Genomic DNA, 19,693 nt, shown 5'->3' on the forward strand with positions numbered 1-19,693 from the left:
GTGCTATATCAAATAATAAATCATTACAAATGAAGTTCCCAATTATCTTGGACAATCTCTGTCACTCTGTTTATTTCATTTTGTGTTGTTGTTATTTTGTATGTTTATTATTAGTAGTAGTATTAGTATTATTATATACATTTTCTATATTACTATTATTTTATTATTATTATTATTTGATAATTTTCTATATTACTATTTTCTTATTATTATTATTATATACATTTTCTATATTAGTATCGATATTTTATTATTATTTTATATATGTTATATATTTTAGATATATTGGTATTTTTATTGAGCACGAGAATGTTGTCCATGCTGCACAATACATGACATATGATACCTGTCCTATTATTTAGTAACATGATCCAGCTGCCCTCGAGACCAGAACCTGTATTCGAGTTTAACCAGTTGGACCAACATGTTTGTTTCAAATGTTTCCATGTAGCGAAGTACAGATCCCTCGAGAGAACGTCCGAGAACGGCTATCTGTGTAATTAGGGCTTAACGAAAATGGTTAGAAATGGTAAACTGGGCTAAGGTTTGTTATGACAGCGCTGTGGAATATGATGGTGCTATATAATAAATAAATTATATATATAAATAAGGAAAAAATAAAATAAAAGGGCCTGATTCCGGCCCCTTTGAGATTCAAAGTGCTGTTCCACCGTGAACCCCCTCTATAACCAAGTGCAGCGATAATAATTATTATTAATAATAATGATTAAAAATGATTCATAATTATTCCCAGGGCCGGCCCAAGGCAAAACGCCGCCTGGGGCGAATTTTAAAATGCCGCCCCCCCCTTATCTACCCTTCCTCTCCCTCCCTCCGATATCTGTGATAATAGCGTTACGGAGGGACCTGCGCGGCCGGAAACAATCTCTAGCGCTAGAGGCTCATGCGGCGCCCGCTAAAACAACGCGGGGAGAGAATAGGAAGTGGCTTCCAACTTCCTGTTTGGGCCGACCAATGGGATTCCAGTGCAGTCTGCTCTGAGGGATCATGGGAAACGGAGGAAAAATACATTATTATATTGCAAAAGCTGCTTTACGCGGAACCGTTGGGTGACCTCCCAAATGCCGCATTAATTATGTTTCAAACATGTTTATGGCTGCGGGGCGAAAGCTGAGCGTTTATATATATTTGTGTTGAGTTCTGGGGCTTGGGGGCGGCTGCTGGGGTGGAAAAAAGAAAAAAAAGGAGATTTTACCTGCTTTTGCCTGCGCTCCCCTGTAACACAACAAGACTCCCTTACACCTTCTCCGGCTATTCCACAAAAGTAGCAGCTGGGTAGGCACAGGGGGTCACAAGGCCTGACGCCACAATGGGGTCTATAAACCCTCTGTCTCCTGCTCAGAATCTAACACTAGAGGGTCAGAGGCTGAGATGGAACGGAAGGAAGTTTTACTTTACTTTACTGAGAGGGTGGGAGATGAGTGGAACAGCTTCCCAGCAGAGGTGGTAGAGGGTAATACAGCGAGGGTATTAAACATGCATGGGATAGACATACGGCTCCTGAATCTAAGACGAGACCAACGACCGATTAAGGTTTGAGTCTTTACAGCAGGAGAAACGGGCGACTGGACGGGGGCCGGATGGGGCCGGTCTGTGCTTTCTCCAAACACAAGGATATTAAACTTGTGGCTTGGGTTTTGTGAATAGAATAAGGCGTATTTCTCACTTGGATCTCCGCTGTCCCTCAGGAAGTGGCTTGAAGGAGACTGCGCCATCGCCAAGCGGGTAAAACATTCCTCGGGTAGAATATAGATTCCAGTTCCTTACACGGCGTTTACATGACAGAGAACAGGACACTATAGATAAGCAGCCGTCACTGATTAGCGTACGCTAAAAGGATAGCCGAGTGTCACCTCAAATAATACCCTTTTTCACTCAAAGTGGCAGCGCTACTGTCCATGCGCACAATCCTGCACGTGCATGCGCAGTGTGCGTTCTACGGTCTCCCAGACACAGACAATGAGATTGGAGTTGCGCCCCTAAATCCCGCTGTCCTACTGAGCGATGCTCCTAAAAGCGGGATAGAGTGGCAAAGTCAGGACTGCCCCGTGCAAAGGGGGGCAGTCGGGCGGTATGTATTCCCTGGTGTGCCAGATGGCCAGGCTGGGTCTGGCTATTAGGATATAATCCTCGAGCCGAGACCGTCGAGGGCTTTTATCCCGTTTATTTAATGGACGGAGATTATCCCGGGGTGATTTTATGAGTGATATACGAGCGGCTCGCATCGTGCGACACAGAAGCTCGCGTGGTATGTACCAAAACAGGTTCGAGAAAAGCCCTTCGGTTATACCCCGACGGGGCAACACACAGTCAGCAACATTCTGGCTTAGACGTAAGAGACTGCCTGCCTTTTAAAGGGACCCTGACCACATTTAAACCTACTTTAGACAACATATAAAATAAAATAACAGGGTGGAATAATTCCCTCACTATATTAGCCTCTACCACTTCTTCTGGGTGGCTGTTGTGCTTATCTACCACAAACTTGGGTTCTCTGTACACTAAATCACAGATTGCGTGTCCTGTACAGAGATGGTGGATTTAAACCCTACTTTAAATACACATGTAATAAATTAGCTTCAAGAAATATGTGAGACTAACAAACAAACCTAAGACTTTTTTCTTTTTGCTGCTATGGCAACAAAGTAAGAATTCTCCTCACCTTTTACCTGTTTACACATTGTACAGCGCTGTGGAATATGATGGCGCTATATAAATTAGTGCATGCACATGGACTGCTTTTTACCTATCAGTGCTTTCTGTTTGTATCACATGACTACAAGAGCGCATTTTGAATGGCTGCTAGAATATGAATGGGGTAAATGCGTCATTAGGGGGAACGACATTTGGACAAGGATCAGGCATTCTGGATAAAAAGGAGAATGTGTCTAATTTCTTATAATAGCGCTCAGCAGAGAAGGTAGAATAGCAACTTTGGAAGTACCCCCACACCCATCATACTTACCCCAGTGGAGGGAAAAGTACCCCCAGGTGAGAAACCCTGGCAATCAGTATATGGGCCTGAACTGGTGTAGTGCTCCACCTAGTGGCTACAATTGGAGTTGCCTGTGTAAAAATTCATTATATTTCCTGGTTCCAGTGTGTGCTTTATGATAATATTCAATTAGATGGTAATTTTTATATTCTAAACAAATCTAGAATATATATACAAAAAGTTGAAACTAGATCGAGGACTGGCGAGTCTAACATGAATAAATGAAATTCTGCCCAACCAAAAGATTAGTGATAAAATGATTTACTAAAGAGCTACAGGGTTCTGTTTACTAATAAGTCAGGCTGTCCCTAGAGTTAAAGGTTAACACGTCTGACCAGACCCAACATTCAAAAAACTACTTGTCTTTTTGTGAGGGAATACAACAATTTTGTGAGTTTAAGGCAGGGGTATGTGAATTCAAGGAGCATGTGCATGCCCTCGCCTGAAACTCGCAAATATCCAGCCTCCCCCATAGGTGTCTTTATGACCTTTCAGACTCATTCAGACCCCCAATATGGACTCTATGGACACCTAATTACTTGTCTCTTCTTTCTTTCTTTCTTTCTTTCCTTTCTTTCTTTTATCCTTTCCGTTATCATTCAGTTTGTATTTCTGTAATTTCATAATATATATTAAACATTAAAAAACAAAACACCACGTAGCGTCCAGCTGGAAATGATAAATTATAAAACTTACACTGGAACAAAACATTTTACTTTTAATATAACAGGCAGATGCAATTCTCCATTTAACCACTAGGCGGTGTGCTGCTCCACTATATCCACTAATTTCCAGGTTCTAGAGCTATGTACCACACCCTGGGGTATATTCAATACTTAGAGCTCTTCTGATGGGGTCAGAGGGTTCTCAGCAGCTGATTAGTTCCAGATCACCATAATATCTGGTTAGAGGGACTGTTAAAGGGACACGTAACCCATTATATGCACTTCAATGTATATGACAACCAAGTGTTGCCTTCAAATTTGTGGGGTTCACGCCCCTTGCAATTGCCATGATATGTGGTACGCTTCTCACCAATCAGCTCCAACCCTAACAAGACCCCCCCCCCGTCTACATGGACAATAGACTTGTGCATTTGGATTCTTCCTAATTGAAATTTTACCAAATTTTGTAAAATTTGTTATTTTGTATGAATGCGGGGAAAAGGAAAAGGAAGGATCCCCGAAGAAATTTGTTGTTTTTTTCCTCCCTCTCTCTCTCTCTCTCTCTCTCTCTCTCTCTCTCCCGACGTTCTACGACTTCTCTTGAGCGCCAAAGACGATAAAAGAATGCAAACATAACATTGGAGACGGAGAAGTGGAGACATGAAAGCGGGTGAAGAAATAGAAAGTAGGGAGAGAGTGAGAAAAAAAAACAAAAAACAAATTTTATTTCCAAATATTACATTTCCCACAAACGTTTGTCCAAATAAAAAAGGCAAGAAACAGAACTCACTGGCCGAAAACGAACGGACCATGTCTAATGCCCAGTAAGCTCCTCGAACTGATTTCAAAGGGAGAAGTTTCCTGCCTTTGATTGGCTGCCTCAAGCAAATTGCTGAACCATGGAGCTAGCAGAGCGCTGCAACCCTGGAGCTGCAGCTTCTACTAAAATGTATTTTTAAATTTTTCTTCCAGGTTTAAAGAAAGCATATTAAAGTACACAGTACCTTAATATACATTTTTTGTGTCCTTTCTTCTCTTCTACATTATTTCCTGTTGTGCTTATCCATAGAATGTCAGCATTTCCTCTTTTTTTAGTATTACAACAATTTAAAGGGTCCTTATATATTAATTTCCTATAATTATATATATATATACCCTAATATTAAGCTGCTGATCGGTTCGGGCAGCCTTTTAAAAGGTGGGGTGGGGGGGAGAAAATTTCACAACAGCAAATCAGATAATGCCGGCTCTGCCACGGAATGCCACCAATCTTATCTTCTGTTAGAGGAATATTTAGATTTAACATTAAAATTACACTGATTGCAAAATGAAAAAAAAAACCAATAAAGTTCTAGGTCGTTTTCATGAATAAAAGCTGGCGGTGAGCGTCCCCCTTTAATTTGCTGACCTTTCTCTTAAAGGGAAAAGTACCAAGAGCTGTCACACGGCGCTTATATGGCCAAACCAATCATAAGCAAGAGAAGATAAGGCGAGCCCCACCCCCTTTCTTGTCCAGCATAAAGTTTGATTTTATTTATATGAAAAGTTACTATTTAAATACTCCGCTAATCAGTTATTGGAGTCTGGGGAAGATAAACAGTTATCGGTCCTATTGAGACATCAAATCAATGGTTAACAGACATCCAAAGATCATTCCTCGCAGTTACACATTACTGATATCGCGCGCCTTGTGAGTGTTTTCAAGGCGCAAAAAGCAGACATAAAAAATACTTTTTTTTTGTCCCGTTTTCACTGCCATTTGGAATATCTTCCGCTCATTTATTTGGAAGATTAGTATAATGGGCAAACAACCGGCTAATGTGACTATTTCAGGGGACTGTTTGAACTAAACCTTTTTTGTAAACTAATCAGGGATTTTTTTGAAAAATAATAATAAAATAATTAATAAATAAAAAATAATAGAAAAAAATAAAAAAGAAATTATAAACAAAATTAATAAATTTTAATTCAAATTGATAAAATTTGGGAAAAAAATCTTGTGGGCGCTCCTTAACTTGTTTCCTGTTTTCTTCTTGTAAGTTGTTTTAATTTACTTTCCTTCTTTCTCCTCTTTTCTTTCATTCATTTCTTTACTTCTTTATTTGTTTGTTTTTTTGTAAATTATTTATCAATGATTTTTTTGGAAAATGAGATTATTTTATTGGAAATTGATTTTCATTTGGAAATGAGATAACCGGGGGATACACTTTTAGTTACCCCTTTCTTTCTTTCTTGTCTATTGTTTTTGTTTATTTTGAAAGCACTTGTGTAAACAATCGGGTGATTATGGTAACAATGTATCCCGAGCAGCTGAATCACATGACTCTCATGGATCAGGAATACCCCCCATACCCCATGAAAAGGGCTTATTCACTTATCTGTTAGTAGCCCAATTATCCTTTAATGACTACCTGTCACCTGGGGTCATCGCAGGGGTAACATAAGGCAGATTGTTTGAGATCAGGTCAACAATAGGACTTGTTCTTGCCGTCTCCATGGTGATGACAGGTATGATTTACTACAAAAGAAAGGATATAATTTGTGGGCATTATTAAAATCTATTAAGTTACCTGCGCGCTTTGCCTCCTAAGGCTTCTTCATTAATGAGATAATCGCAGAACAATGAACAGGTTCCACGGAACGTAGATTCCCCCGGGGGCCGATAATAACACCAGCTGCCATGAGCTGGGAAGGTGGGGGGGGGGGGTAAAAATGAACACGCAATCTACTCATGGCTGGTTTATGATCTAAAACTAGAAGGTCAGAGGTCTAGATGGAATGTAAGGAAGTTTAGTTTATTGAGAGGGCGGTAGATCAACGGAAGAGCCTCCCAGAAGAGGTGGTACAGGCTAACACAGGGGGGGGGTGTTTAAGCATGCATGGGATAGGCATACGGCTCCCGATGAGACCCCCGCATCCCGGCACCTGCCACGGCGCAGCTAGATGGGCTGAATGGGACTAATCAGCCAGACGACATATAACACGTCTCACGCAAACCGTGAACACGCCACTCGTCTCGATGTATCCTTTAGTCCAGTGAGATAAGGAAGCAGCTGATCGGCGTCTTGTGTCCTGATTTCCTCCGCACTCCGGCTGCCTCCTGACTTCATGCGATGCCGAGAAGAACAACGACTCAGATTATGGGGTTCTTAACCTCGACCCCCCCCCGCGTCTAACCCAACATGCGCAGAGATCATGTCTCTTTTGTCTATGTTTAACCCCGTCTGTACCCCTAAATGTATCCGCCTTTCAGTTCCTTCTTTTATATTTTATTTCTTCCCTTTTTAATTTTCCTTGAACTGCTCAATAACAAGATATGATGTCATACCCCTATGATGTCATATACCGGCGTCCCGGATCTTAAAGGCGCCTTTCAAAAATAAGTGAAACCAGGTAAAAAGCTTCTTATAGGGGCAAAGAATACCCGATTAACCCCCAGACGCCCTGTCTGCATCCAAAGCCTGCTCTTTGATTGAAGACTCGGAAATTAAACAGATGATGTAATGGGAAAGAACAGACAAAAAGCAGCACGATCATTAAAAAGTCATAAAAGCCCCTTTAAAGTAACGCGGAGCCGCGGGCTCTGACGGGACACGCGTGTTTTTGTTTCTGTTTTAAATGTCTGACATCAAACGTGTTCCGTGATCCGCTTCCCTTTGATGCTGACGTGCGCGTTGTTACTTTGTATTTTTCTCACAGGGACACCCAGTCATCCCGTATACTTTAATGCATACGATAACCGCGGGGTCCCTTTAAATGTTCTGCACACGCAATGGGGGGGTTTATATTCACGACTTTTCAAAAGTTTGGGGTCACTCCGCTGTTTTCACGTAAGAAGAGACCTCTGAGCTCTCGGAGCTTTCCTTCTTTTCTCTCTCTCCGTTGCCCGAATTAAAGCTATGATTAGGGCACGCGCCTGGGCGGGGCGCTTCGTGATCACGTGAGCTTCCGGGTCGCGCCCTTTTCTCCTAGCCAGAAGGCAGGAGTAGGCGGTGGGTGTGGCTCACAGGCCGCACATGATGCGAGTGGGCGGGGCCGACTGACTGTACCGTGATTGAGGCGGTATGACCGGGTCCGCTTGGTGAGGCGGCTCAGTAACGGGCGCCATGGCGGGTGCCGGGATGCGGCGGCTCTGCCTCTACCTGCAGGACCCCGGCAAGGTGGTCGCCTTCCAGCGCCTGTGCGGGGTGCACGAGGCCCAGCACAGCCTGAGTAACGGAGCCGGGCCGCGGAAGCCGCAGCGGCGGAACTCCTTGACGGGCGAGATGGGCCAGGAGTTCGTTATCCGCAGCCCCGCGCTCTACTACCTGTTCTCCCTGGGCACCGAGCTGGGGAATGAGCTCTTCTACGTGTCGTTCTTCCCGTTCTGGATCTGGAACGTGGACCCGTGGGTCGGCCGCCGCCTCATCGTGCTCTGGGTGTGGGTCATGTACCTCGGCCAGTGCACCAAGGACCTGATCCGCCTGCCCCGGCCGCCCTCCCCGCCCGTCATCAAGCTGGAGGTCTTCTACAACTCGGAGTACAGCATGCCCTCCACGCACGCCATGTCCGGCACCGCCATCCCGCTCTCCCTGCTGCTGCTCACCTACGGCCGCTGGCAGGTAACGGAGCGTGACCAGGAAGCGCCGGGGGGCAATCGGGGACAGCTGGGGCATGGGGGGCAAGACCGTAGGGGGCATCTGGTGCTGTGGGCACCGGGCATACTGCATGCGTCTGGGAAGAGCATTTAAGGGGGATGAAGATAAATGCCCCGGGGGGGGGGGGGCGTGAGAGCAGGGTGGCTGTTAGAACGGGTTCTGTGCTCTTTATGGTTGGGGCACCAGATGCTGCAGAACCCCTTTGGAAGCAGCGCCGCGGTTGAGCCGTTGGTCGCCCCGCTGGAGCAGACGGGGATCGGGCGCACTGCACGTTAGCCTTGTGGCCCGGCACGGCATCCGCCCGTCGCGGGATTAAGTGCTCGGGAAACGTTGAGCCCCGCGGGCGCGTCTCGTCTCTCATCAAATAGATTTGGGGCTGAGGTTTCTTTAAATCTTTAATGTATTAACCTCTACCACATCTGCTGGGAGGCTCTTCCCCATATCTATCACCCTCTCAGTAAAAGACCTTGCCATCGATGGCTAAATAGTGCAAACTTTCTTATATTTCCGTTAAATGTCAGTAACGGAATCGGCTGCATCCTCTGCGCTCTGATTTCATTTCATAGAAGATAAAGTGTGGTTTTTTTTCTTCCGATGGTGAAACTTCCTCTTATTTCAAGCTTTAGCCTGTCTGGGGTTTTTCGGGTCACCCGCCGGTTCCGTTAACGCCAATGTTACAGAAAAAAACCATTCAGTCCGTTAAAATAACATGAAATGGATCTGGAATCCAGCGCAGACGGGGTTAATGCTGTAAATGACTATTATAGCTGGAAAAGGCTGATTTTTCATGAAATCTCTTCATAGGCGTACAGAGGCCTTTATCACTCCCATCACTCCTGTGCCCCAATGGCCCTTTATCACTCCCATCACTCCTGTGCCCCAATGGCCCTTTATCACTCCCATCACTCCTGTGCCCCAATGGCCCTTTATCACTCCCATCACTCCTGTGCTCCAATGGCCCTTTATCACTCCCATGCTCCAATGGCCCTTTATCACTCCCATCACTCCTGTGCTCCAATGGCCCTTTATCACTCCCATCACTCCTGTGCTCCAATGGCCCTTTATCACTCCCATCACTCCTGTGTCCCAATGGCCCTTTATCACTCCCATCACTCCTGTGCTCCAATGGCCCTTTGTCACTCCCATCACTCCTGTGCTCCAATGGCCCTTTATCACTCCCATCACTCCTGTGTCCCAATGGCCCTTTATCACTCCCATCACTCCTGTGCTCCAATGGCCCTTTGTCACTCCCATCACTCCTGTGTCCCAATGGCCCTTTGTCACTCCCATCACTCCTGTGTTCCAATGGCATGTTGTGTTCGCTGATAGTTTAAAAGGCTAATTGATGATTAGAAAACCCTTTTGTAATTATGATACAGCCAGAAATGTCCTTGGTTTCCATGGAAACAGCTGAGTGACCCCAAACCTTTGAGAGGTGGGTCACGTTCCTCGGAGTCAGCGGTTTCCCCGCACAGGGTGAGATTGAGACACAGACTTGGAGAGAAGTTGATGAATTGCGGCCCCTCCGGACACAGTTACCGATTCAGCACATTTTCTTACTCAGACTTTCCTGTCTTGCAATAAAAGATGAGTTCCGGAGATACGGAATATCCACCGATTCTGGATACGGCGCTCGGCGCACAGCCAGCCGCTTATTCACTTATTATCTTTCTATTATTATTATTATTATGTTGTTGTTGTTTATATAGCGCCAACAGGGGTCTGACGGACGAACCGATACATTCTGAGATAAAGACCCCCAAACCGATAGACGCTAATCGGGGCTTTCTCTTTCCACTGACGGCGCGGTCTCTGCTGTAACCCGACGGGCTCCTTAGTGTCGGTTTGCCCCGGGGTGATGTTACTGCCATCTGCTGGGGGGGGGGGGGTAATTAAACAAGAACAGGCAGGAGAAAGCGGTCTTTAAACAGTTCTCTGCGTGTAAGATCCTCATTAGGCGAGATCACGCGGACGTCACGGGGTCTTCGCTGCCGTTAAGGTTATCGGTTATTTGCCCCTTGTTTTCAAGCGTCGGGGCAGTTGGTGTTTGTGAAGCACGGGCCGGAAGTGGCCCCCGGAATTTGTAGCCGGACGTCTCGATGGGTTTGAAGCGGCAGAAGGAAAGTAAACGTCTGATGCGGGCAGGGAATGTTTCGCCTGCCGGCACGACTTCCGGAAAGTTGGGGTCAGATAACGCGAAGGCGCCCGCGCATGTCCGCGCCGTACTCGGTGATCCTTTGTGCCGGCTGTTTTGGGAGAAACATAGGAGGTTCCTTAAACAGAAACTGGTTTCCATACAGGTCTCCGTCACATCAGCTACAGCCTTCGAGGCAGCTTCTTGTGCAAGGACTGTAGTAAAGGGGCCACAAGGGCCGCCAGAGCTTGAGTCGTATCTCAGAGCTGTGTGGCTCCCAACTCTCATAACACTCAGCCCGACAGCAGGAGGCAGCTCCATAGAATCGGTGCTTGGAGTAAAACGCTTTATACTTGCGCCCCTGGATGAAATAAGACTAAATGACTCATTTTATTCCGTTTTTTTTCCTCCCCCTCCAGTTCCCGTTGGCTGTCGGGCTGCTTCTCGCCGTCTCCTGGTGCTCCTTGGTCTGTCTCAGTCGCATTTACATGGGAATGCACTCTATTTTGGTAAGGCTGCCTGCGCTCTGCTCCGTGACGTCGTATTTCAAGGATAAGCTGCATTCACGTGAATTTTGCTGCCGGATAATTAATCAACGAGAGATCCGATCGGCAATAAAAAAAAAAAGAAAACATTTTTTTTTTTTTAATTAAAACAATTTTTTTTAATTGATTTAATTGATAATTTTAGATTACTATGGTATATGATCGATATCTGTAAATGGAATATTTCGTATATTTTAATAGTAACAGTAGTGATGAAAAAAAATATAATAGTAATAAACGTTAATAAAATGGTAGTAATGGTAGTAATTATAAAAGTAATCATAGTAATAATTATAAAAATAATAGTGACAATGATAAAATTAGTAATAGAAATAATAGTAAAAAAAAAAAATTTAGTGGTAATAATAATAAAAATAATTAATTATAAAAAATAGTAATAAATATACAGCGGGCATTAAAGTAATTTGTGTTTTTGCGTCCTGCAGGACGTCATCGCCGGCTTCCTTTACGCCATTCTCATTCTGATCGTCTTCCATCCTGCGCTGGAGATCATCGACGCGTTCAACTTAACGTACAAGTACGCCCCCCTTATCATAATCAGCCTGCACCTGGCCATGGGCATCTTCTCCTTCACCCTGGACACGTGGAGCACGTCGCGGGGGGACACGGCTCAGATCCTCGGCAGCGGGGCCGGCATCGCTTGCGGCTCGCACGTGAATTACATGTTGGGTCTCATGGTGGAGCCTTCGCCCGACGCGCTGCCCTTCAGCCCTGCCCCGATCACCGTGGCTCTGCTGGGGAAAGCCGCGCTGCGCTTCTTGATAGGAGTGATCATCCTGTTGCTGCTGAGAGCGGCTATGAAGAAGATCTCCATTCCGCTGGCGTGTAAGGTGTTCGGCATCCCGTGCGACGACGTCCGGAAAGCCCGCCAGCGCATGGAGGTGGAGCTGCCCTACCGCTATATGACGTACGGCATGGTGGGGTTCGGGGCCATGTTCATCGTCCCTTACTTATTCACGTGGATTGGTCTCCATTGATGATTGGCGTCCGCAAAACAAAAGGGGTCCATTTTATTTGGGAGGGTCTTCCGCCCCGGTTTTTTTTATGCAGAAAGCTCGTATAACCTTTATTGAATACGCCGTCTGACGGGGGTGTATGGACCAAGGCCGCAGTAAAACGCGTCGGTACGTTCGTTCTGATCGCGCGCCTAATGTAGCTGCGTTTCTGGTTGTTTTTAGATTCAGGTACTGTATTTAAATTGCTTTATAAATGTGCCTTTTTTTTCCTTTTTCTTTTGCCTCCCGCAGCGAGGGTCCGGCCGGCGGCACTTACTGATAGAAGCCCCCCTTTACCTTAGACCAGAATTTTAAAATTCAACTTTTCCGCCCCGTTTTGCAGACACCAGCTGGCCACCTTCCCTGCTAGTAATAGCCCGTTAGCGACGGTACAAATAAGAAAGGGAACGGTAATAACCACTATTTACATAGAATCATTTTCTACTTATTTTCTACTTAAAATCGTTAAATGATTCATTTTATTTTGGGTAACGGACAATAACGCAGCAATCTATTTCTATGACTGCTAATGAATGCGTTGAGGGAGTTCTATTTTTCAGAGGTTTATTATAAGAGATTCTCCCGCTAAACATTTTATGATATTCCATGAACGGAAAAGGGAGCCGCCATCTGAGCAGCGTATCAAATATCACACGGTAGCGCCAAACATCTTCTCGTCTATATTCCTACATTTCGTTTTCTTTAAAAAAAAAAACATCAACCTATTGATGCAGCGCAGACGGGGTTAATGTTATAAATGACTATTGTAGCTGGAAAAGGCTGATTTTTAATGGAATATCATAGGCGTACAGAGGCCCTTTATCACTCCCATCACTCCTGTGTCCCAATGGCCCTTTATCACTCCCATCACTCTTGTTCCAATGGCCCTTTATCACCCCCATCACTCCTGTGTTCCAATGGCCCTTTATCACTCCCATCACTCCTGTGTTCCAATGGCCCTTTATCACTCCCATCACTCCTGTGTCCCAATGGCCCTTTATCACTCCCATCACTCCTGTGTTCCAATGGCCCTTTATCACTCCCATCACTCCTGGGTTCCAATGGCACGTTGTGTTCGCTGATCCGAGTTTAAGTTTAAAAGGCTAACTGATGGTCAGAAAACCCCTTTGCAATTATGTTACAATCCGAGATTTCCTTGGTTTCCATGGAAACAGCCGAGTGACCCCAAACTTTTGAATAGGTAAATCTTAACGGGTTTATTTAGCGTATAGAGCTGTAAAGCGCAGGGTCTGTACGTGGCGGACGGCAGCCGCTGCTCGAACACGCGTTCCGCAGATTACAAGGCCGGTTGAAAAGGAACAGAACGGTAACATTAAAATTCACAAAGTACAGATTTCTCGTAGCCAATATATTTCTAAACAGTCATTTGGTGAGCGGTCTTATAACGATGGCCCCTGCTTGACAGTCCCTCCGGACCATTTTGTTGCGACGCTAAGCCCGCTTTTAACACTCTGCATTAGGGTTTCCTCTAGAGCCCCGAGAGCTAATTGGGGGACGATCGCCTAAACCCCTCGTGCTCATCTGGTACAGATAAGTCCATTTAGTTTTTTTAACATAAGAACCGCGGAGCTGTAAGTTACCAAGCAGGAGTTTTTATGACGTGAAAAAGTCAACGAAATGCAGAAAAGCAGACTTTGAGCCGCGGGCTAACAGCCCCTGTGCTGGGCAGCCTGTCAGCGATGATTTCGATGCCTAATTACACCTCGGCTATTGCACTATAACTTATTTTTATTACCCGGCCCGTAGCAGCACCCTGCGTACGTTCGAGTGAAAGAGAGCCAAGGGCCGGCCGCTCTCCGAGGATCGCCTTCGCTCACAAATAACCCCAAAATATTGAATTCCATCCTCCGGGTATAACCCGTTCCAGCCGGGGTTAGAGGGTGGGATCAGCGGCCGGCGTTCTTGTTTAGAAATGGAGCCGTACGCGAGCCATGAATGATAAAGTTCTCCCGGTCCTGCCGAAGAATCTGTGTATTTCATGCCCTGGCAGCTTTCTAACACCTGAATTTTGATTGTATTTAATGAGCTCTTTTTATAGCGATCTCAGCAACGCCATAGCGTAGGTCGGCACCCAGCACTTTGCGATAACACTTTCTATTCTTTGGTTAAGCGCCTGTATCGTCCACGACCTAATATTCACCAATTTATCCCGTCACCGAAGCTGATGAGACACATCATAGCTTTATGAATGCAGTATATTATTGTGGTCTGGCTCAACGCGCAAGCTTAGGTACGATTTGGTGAATAAATCATCGGCATTCGCTCGTTTTTGGAACGGTCAGACCGCACAAACAGAGCAATAATCTACTGAATATATTTTAAATATACTTTTTAAAAAAAATCACCCGCTGTTATTTTGCATGTTTTGTGAGATATTGTCGCTTTAACCCTGGCCGTGCTGCTATACCTAGAGGTCTACTTGTGTCCCGCACCAGCTCGTGCCAAAAATATATTAAAAAAATCTTACCTTACGTAATCTTACCTTGCGTAACCTTGCACTTATCTGCGTGTAACCCTGACAGTCCTTCCTTCCTTTGGCTTTTAGATAATGGGGGGGGCAACAAACGCATTGGGGGTTTGAGATCCAGGCCCTTAATTAAGGACTTGGTTCAGATCCCGGGCCCCGGCAGGAGGTCGCCTTCCTTACCTGGCGCGAATGAACGTTCGGATGAACCCCATGACCTTATCGTTCCCGTACGCCGCTTGCTTTATCTCCAAGCCCGGCCGTACCGAGGGACTTTATTACCGCTGTAGATCACTTAATGATCCCGACCCGCGATAAAGGCCGGCGTTTATCTTTAGAAGCACAATAACATCGTTTTTTACGCTTACAGCTGTCCGAAAGAATGTGTATTTCGCCTTATTAAAGGTGCTGCTCCTCGTAGACAAAATGTAGCATTTTAAGGCTTCTACGGCAATAACCTATCAGTGCCTGCTTTTTTGTCACATGACGATTGAAAAAATGCTAAATTTAGCAAGATCTTACATGATTAAAGATTCTAGGAAGACTGCTGTGCTAGGAATTATGTTTCTAATGGTACATTTGGGTGAGAGAATTTTTTTTTTTTTTTTTTTTAATCTATATATATATATATATATATATATATATATATATATATATATATATATATATTTTTTTTTTTATTACAAATACGTCCTTAATTATTGTATAACCCGGTACAGACTGGCTTCCGCGAGAGGGGAACGACACCGGAGAACAGGGTGAGATGTAGATATATGGCAAAACCCATTTTTTTTGCAGCTATTTCCATGTCACCAAAAATGTTTCCTTAGAGAAAGAATACAAAGTTACAAAAAGAAAACCAACAGCCTCTGATCTGCATTCTACGGAGTTCTGAAATGATACAACGCGTAGCATTGTGGAATTCCGTTAATAATCGTTTTTATTTACACCAGCAATAATCGGTTCATAGTTACCGTAGTTACAAGTACTATAAACATGGAATCACGCGTTTATATGTGTTTAACCCCTTAAGGACAATGGGTTGTCCTTAAACCCAATGCATTGTGGGCTACGGGCTTTGTCGCGAAGGGGTTAATGTGCGCGTTAAAGCGAGTGTTATGTAGTTGTTGTGTTACTTTGTAGATGTTTTCGCAGAAGACCCCCAGAAATGCCCCGGGGGGGGGGGGGGGGGGGGGCTGGTATCGGGCATTCAGATCGTGCTGATCTTATGGGGACCTCTAGTGGCGAATGCAGTAATTACACGAGCAGCCTGCAGACTATGCACTAACTCTGGACACACTTGAATTGTAGCGAATATATTTCATGAAAGGTTTTTATATAACTCAGGTATGGGATGTGACCTGAAGAGAACTGCTAGTTTAGTCCGCTTGTCATAGACTGATTTGTTAGTAAAACAGGTACATTGTGCCCCCCCCCCCCTTCTACAGTAAAAATATCAGATTATTATTTTTTTACATAATTCCTGGATTTCAGATGTTTTTCCCTGAATGTAAAAAATCTCATGTATGAAACTCAATATTGATCCAAGGCCAGCTTTATCCACAATTTGCCCCCGTCAGCGATAATTCCCCCCCCCCCCCTTTATACAGCGGGCGGGTTCTAATAACCTGGATTAATACAAATTCCTGGCACAATATTTAAATCCTATAAAACATTTTTTAATAGGTATGATTATTACAACTTTTGTAATTTCTAGGGTAAAAATGTGCAATTTTTGTGCCATGGCCGCCCATTGTTTTTTTTCAAGCACTCCCTGTATTTAGTATTGGGGGGGGGGGGTTAAAAATGTCTTATCTTTTTGCACCAGATCTGATGCAAAGTGCTAAATATGCAGCAATCTCTAGTTGCCATGGCAGCAGCCCCACATCTGAATCATTCACCAAGAACTGCTCTTTTTAAGTAGGGGTATTTGGGGCAAAATCAAATAAAAGTAAAGTTTTTACCTTTTTCAGAACGTCCTTATTCTTTCACGTGATCTTTAATAAATATTAAATATAATTTCACGAGAATGGTGTGTATATCCTGCTTGGGCGTGTATATATATATATATATATAATTGCAAATTATAAATATGATATAATTACTATTTACAGATCCGAACCTGAAATAATGAATGTTTTTCTGTAATGCTGTTATGCTCAATAATCCAAGCTTTGTACCCATAATGCGCTGCTATGAAAATATAATAAAATATTTAAATCTAAAAACTCGTCTCGTCAAGACAATCATTTTATCAATTTATTTTTTATTTTCTGTTTCTTAGAAATAATTCTTGCTGAATACCCCACTATTCCGTGACTATTTTTATGGTGAACCCTGCGCTGAGGAGGATCGGATTGTATGTGGACGCCGTGTTAAGGGGTGTGAGAGGGTGGCGGGACCTGGATCTCCTGCGGGGTGCGTGTAGATTTGGGGCTCGGTTCCTGGTGATCTGGCATCTAAATGCCACTTCGAGGCAATGATCCAAAATCATTTAGAATGTTTAATGTTGGAATGAGAAACCCAGCCGTGTTCTGTACGGGAGGAGTAATTAAAAACGATGTTAATGACAATACATTTTTGATGGCAGTTAACATGTTTTTTTACAAAAGTTTCGGACGGGCCATAAAACCAAAGCCAGTGAACATTCCCACAAAAAAGGCAGATTTTAACCGAAAAATTAGGGGCAGGGGGGTTTTGTTAACTGTATCCTCCTCCACTGCTGTTAGGAACACCGGACCTCTGAATAACTATTTACCAATCATAAGAAGAGACCTCTGAGGTCCCAAAAGCTTATTTATTATTATTTGACTGTTTTATATAGCGCCATACAAATACATTTACACTTTTTTCTGTATTGGCCCCATAAAAGATTCCGCTAAGGCCCCTCGCGCGGATAGATGGGATTTCACTCTGCGGAAAGCGATCCGTGTGATTATTTATCGCTATAATTCATGATTTAATGTATTTATTATGCTTTCTCCATTTTCTCCCGTTAAACAACAATGTGATCAGCAGCCAGTGGAAGAAAATGCAGACTTCACTGGCCCGGCAGTTAAGGTTTTGTTGCTGTGAATTCAGTAAGATCTTTCTAAATAGGGCGATGTTAATACATATAGAGCCATTTTGGATCCATCACCATGGCAACCAATGTAACCTTGCTACTGCCTAGACTATTATGTTGGTTATTATGCCCCCAGTTTGTTAAATTGCGATTTATTATTATTATTTATTGTTTTAACAATACATTTATGAATATCTCCCAGCGTTCACGGCCGACCCTAAAACCACCACAAGGCAACAACTTGCCAAAAGGGCATTTACTCCAAGTCCCCGCCCCTGCCTTTATAGTCCCTGTTCCGAAGTCGCAGCTGATAGGTTGCTCACGTTGTTCATTTTAATCGGCCAATGGAAATCCTGAGTGGGTGGGACGACGGCTGTGGCGGACATTACGCGCATGCGTACAGTGGAACGCACAGAGCGGCTTGCGGCAGACGCGTGTTTTTTGCGTGCGCTTCCGGTAGTTCCTGCTGCGTGACACATGGAGCTATAAATAACACCGGACACGCGTGGAAGTGGAGGTAAGTCTGCCGCTTGCAAGCGAGTTAAGCGGTAATTACGGGGTGAGGGTTCGGTTAAGCGTGTCTCTGGGTCCCTGACTTATGGCGGTTTGCTGATTGGTTATCGATCAGGCTGCTGAATGGGAAGGAGAGTATGGAATGTTAGCTGGTGTCCAGGGTATGCAATGCATCATGGGGCCTGCTGACACCTCATACATAAAAAGTAACAATGTGATTAGTAGTAATATAATTATAAAATAATAATAATAATGCAAGCAGTTGAAGCAATGTAGCTGAAAACTGATATCAGAGCTCTGATAACTGGATTTAAATTAACCCTTAAGCTTTATATGAACACAAAGGTTCGTTGACTCAAAAGAAACCTTAATCAGTCGTTGGTCTCGTCTTAGATTCAGGAGCCGTATGCCTATCCCATGTATGTTTAAATCCCCTCACTGTATTAGCATCTACCACTTTTGCTGGGAAGCTGTTCCACTTATCTACCACCCTCTCAGTAAAGTAAAACTTCCTTCCGTTCCATCTAAACCTCTGACCCTGAAAACCCAGACTTGGCCGCACAAAATGTTGGTAGAGCAGGATAATTGTGCTTTTAGAGCTTGAAGATTCTGCCTGTTTGGGACTGGGTGGCCTGATAGATGTCCATCCAAACGTATCCGCAAACCAGGCAGGAAAACCTCAGCCTGCTGGACGGAGATGCTTCGCTCTTTTCCAAGGAAAGAATTGGGCTCTTCCAAGTAAAGATCTTGCACATGGCGTCTGATGACTTGAGAAGAACTTTCACAAGTGGTATGTCAATCAAGACTCATTCGCCGCTCCTCAAAGTTAAGTGGGGAGACTGGCGGCCTTTCTGCTACCCGTTCACCAAGTGGAGATTCTGGGGTGAAGAGTAAAGGCGCGTTAGAAGTTTCAGGGGGTATACGGCTAAGACTAGGAAACCCAAACCTCTAAGGTCCTTGTCTCTCTAAGGCTTCCATAACGCAGCCAATATAAGCAGTAAAGAAAGATAACATATAGAGCCGTTTAAATCCCAAGTGGTTGGATGTGGCATCTTTTCGCGCTATTAGGTAGTTTAATGTCTTGGAGAAGTCCTCATAGACGTTAACCCTCGGCGTCTAAGCCGTCCTGGGAGAGCCCTTCGGCCTAAAACACGACGCGCTGTACGTCTTCCCTTCTCTACAACAGATTTTATTGACCATTCTGATCCCTGATCCATAATTACCGACCCTAAAATGACTTCTGGGAGTGAGGGACCTCATAAGACTCTCCTTTTATCAATAAGTGGCCCTTAATGTAAGTAACCTGTCGGGGGTCACGGTCAGAGGTTCGCCGCTGTATACGAAGCTCTGGCTTTAAACCTTTCTTGTTTCGGAGCACTTAACGGAGTGTTTGAGTTACTGATTGTAATGCCGCGTATTTCCACAAGGTGGTGAACTTAACAAAGGAATTCCGTTTTAAAGGGACAGCGCACATTTCCCCCCTGGATATGTTGCATTAGACATGTTGGAGCACTTATCTCCGGGACTCGTGGCTTATGCCAGGGGTCCAGTGAATGAACCTGGTGTGTCGGGGGTCCGTGCCACGCGCCCTTTATTTGTTACTTTGGCGACAAATGAA

The 19,693-nt window shown here is 44.5% G+C and overlaps 1 protein-coding gene across 1 annotated transcript; it reads left to right on the forward strand.

The window, feature by feature from the left end:
• Positions 1–7,799: 7,799 nt before the first annotated feature.
• On the forward strand, positions 7,800–11,995 carry LOC149273570 (sphingosine-1-phosphate phosphatase 1-like). The gene is made up of 3 exons (XM_089506153.1): positions 7,800–8,282; positions 10,872–10,961; positions 11,444–11,995. Exons 1-3 carry the CDS (start codon positions 7,803–7,805, stop codon positions 11,993–11,995), a joined length of 1,122 nt encoding a protein of 373 aa, XP_089362279.1. The 5' UTR covers positions 7,800–7,802.
• Positions 11,996–19,693: the final 7,698 nt, after the last annotated feature.

This window comes from Sceloporus occidentalis, unplaced genomic scaffold (genome assembly GCF_023333645.1).
Source record: "Sceloporus occidentalis isolate IW3139 unplaced genomic scaffold, rSceOcc1.0.p SCAF_366, whole genome shotgun sequence".
NCBI lineage: Eukaryota > Metazoa > Chordata > Lepidosauria > Squamata > Phrynosomatidae > Sceloporus > Sceloporus occidentalis.

What these genes read in the sequence shown, in the direction of transcription:
- LOC149273570 (XM_089506153.1), top strand. Translation starts at nt 7,803, where the DNA reads ATGCGGCGGCTCTGCCTCTACCTGCAGGACCCCGGCAAGGTGGTCGCC. An exon ending in TCACCTACGGCCGCTGGCAG is followed by an intron (nt 8,283 to 10,871) that starts GTAACGGAGCGT and finishes CTCCCCCTCCAG; the next exon opens with TTCCCGTTGGCTGTCGGGCT. An exon ending in TGGGAATGCACTCTATTTTG is followed by an intron (nt 10,962 to 11,443) that starts GTAAGGCTGCCT and finishes TGCGTCCTGCAG; the next exon opens with GACGTCATCGCCGGCTTCCT.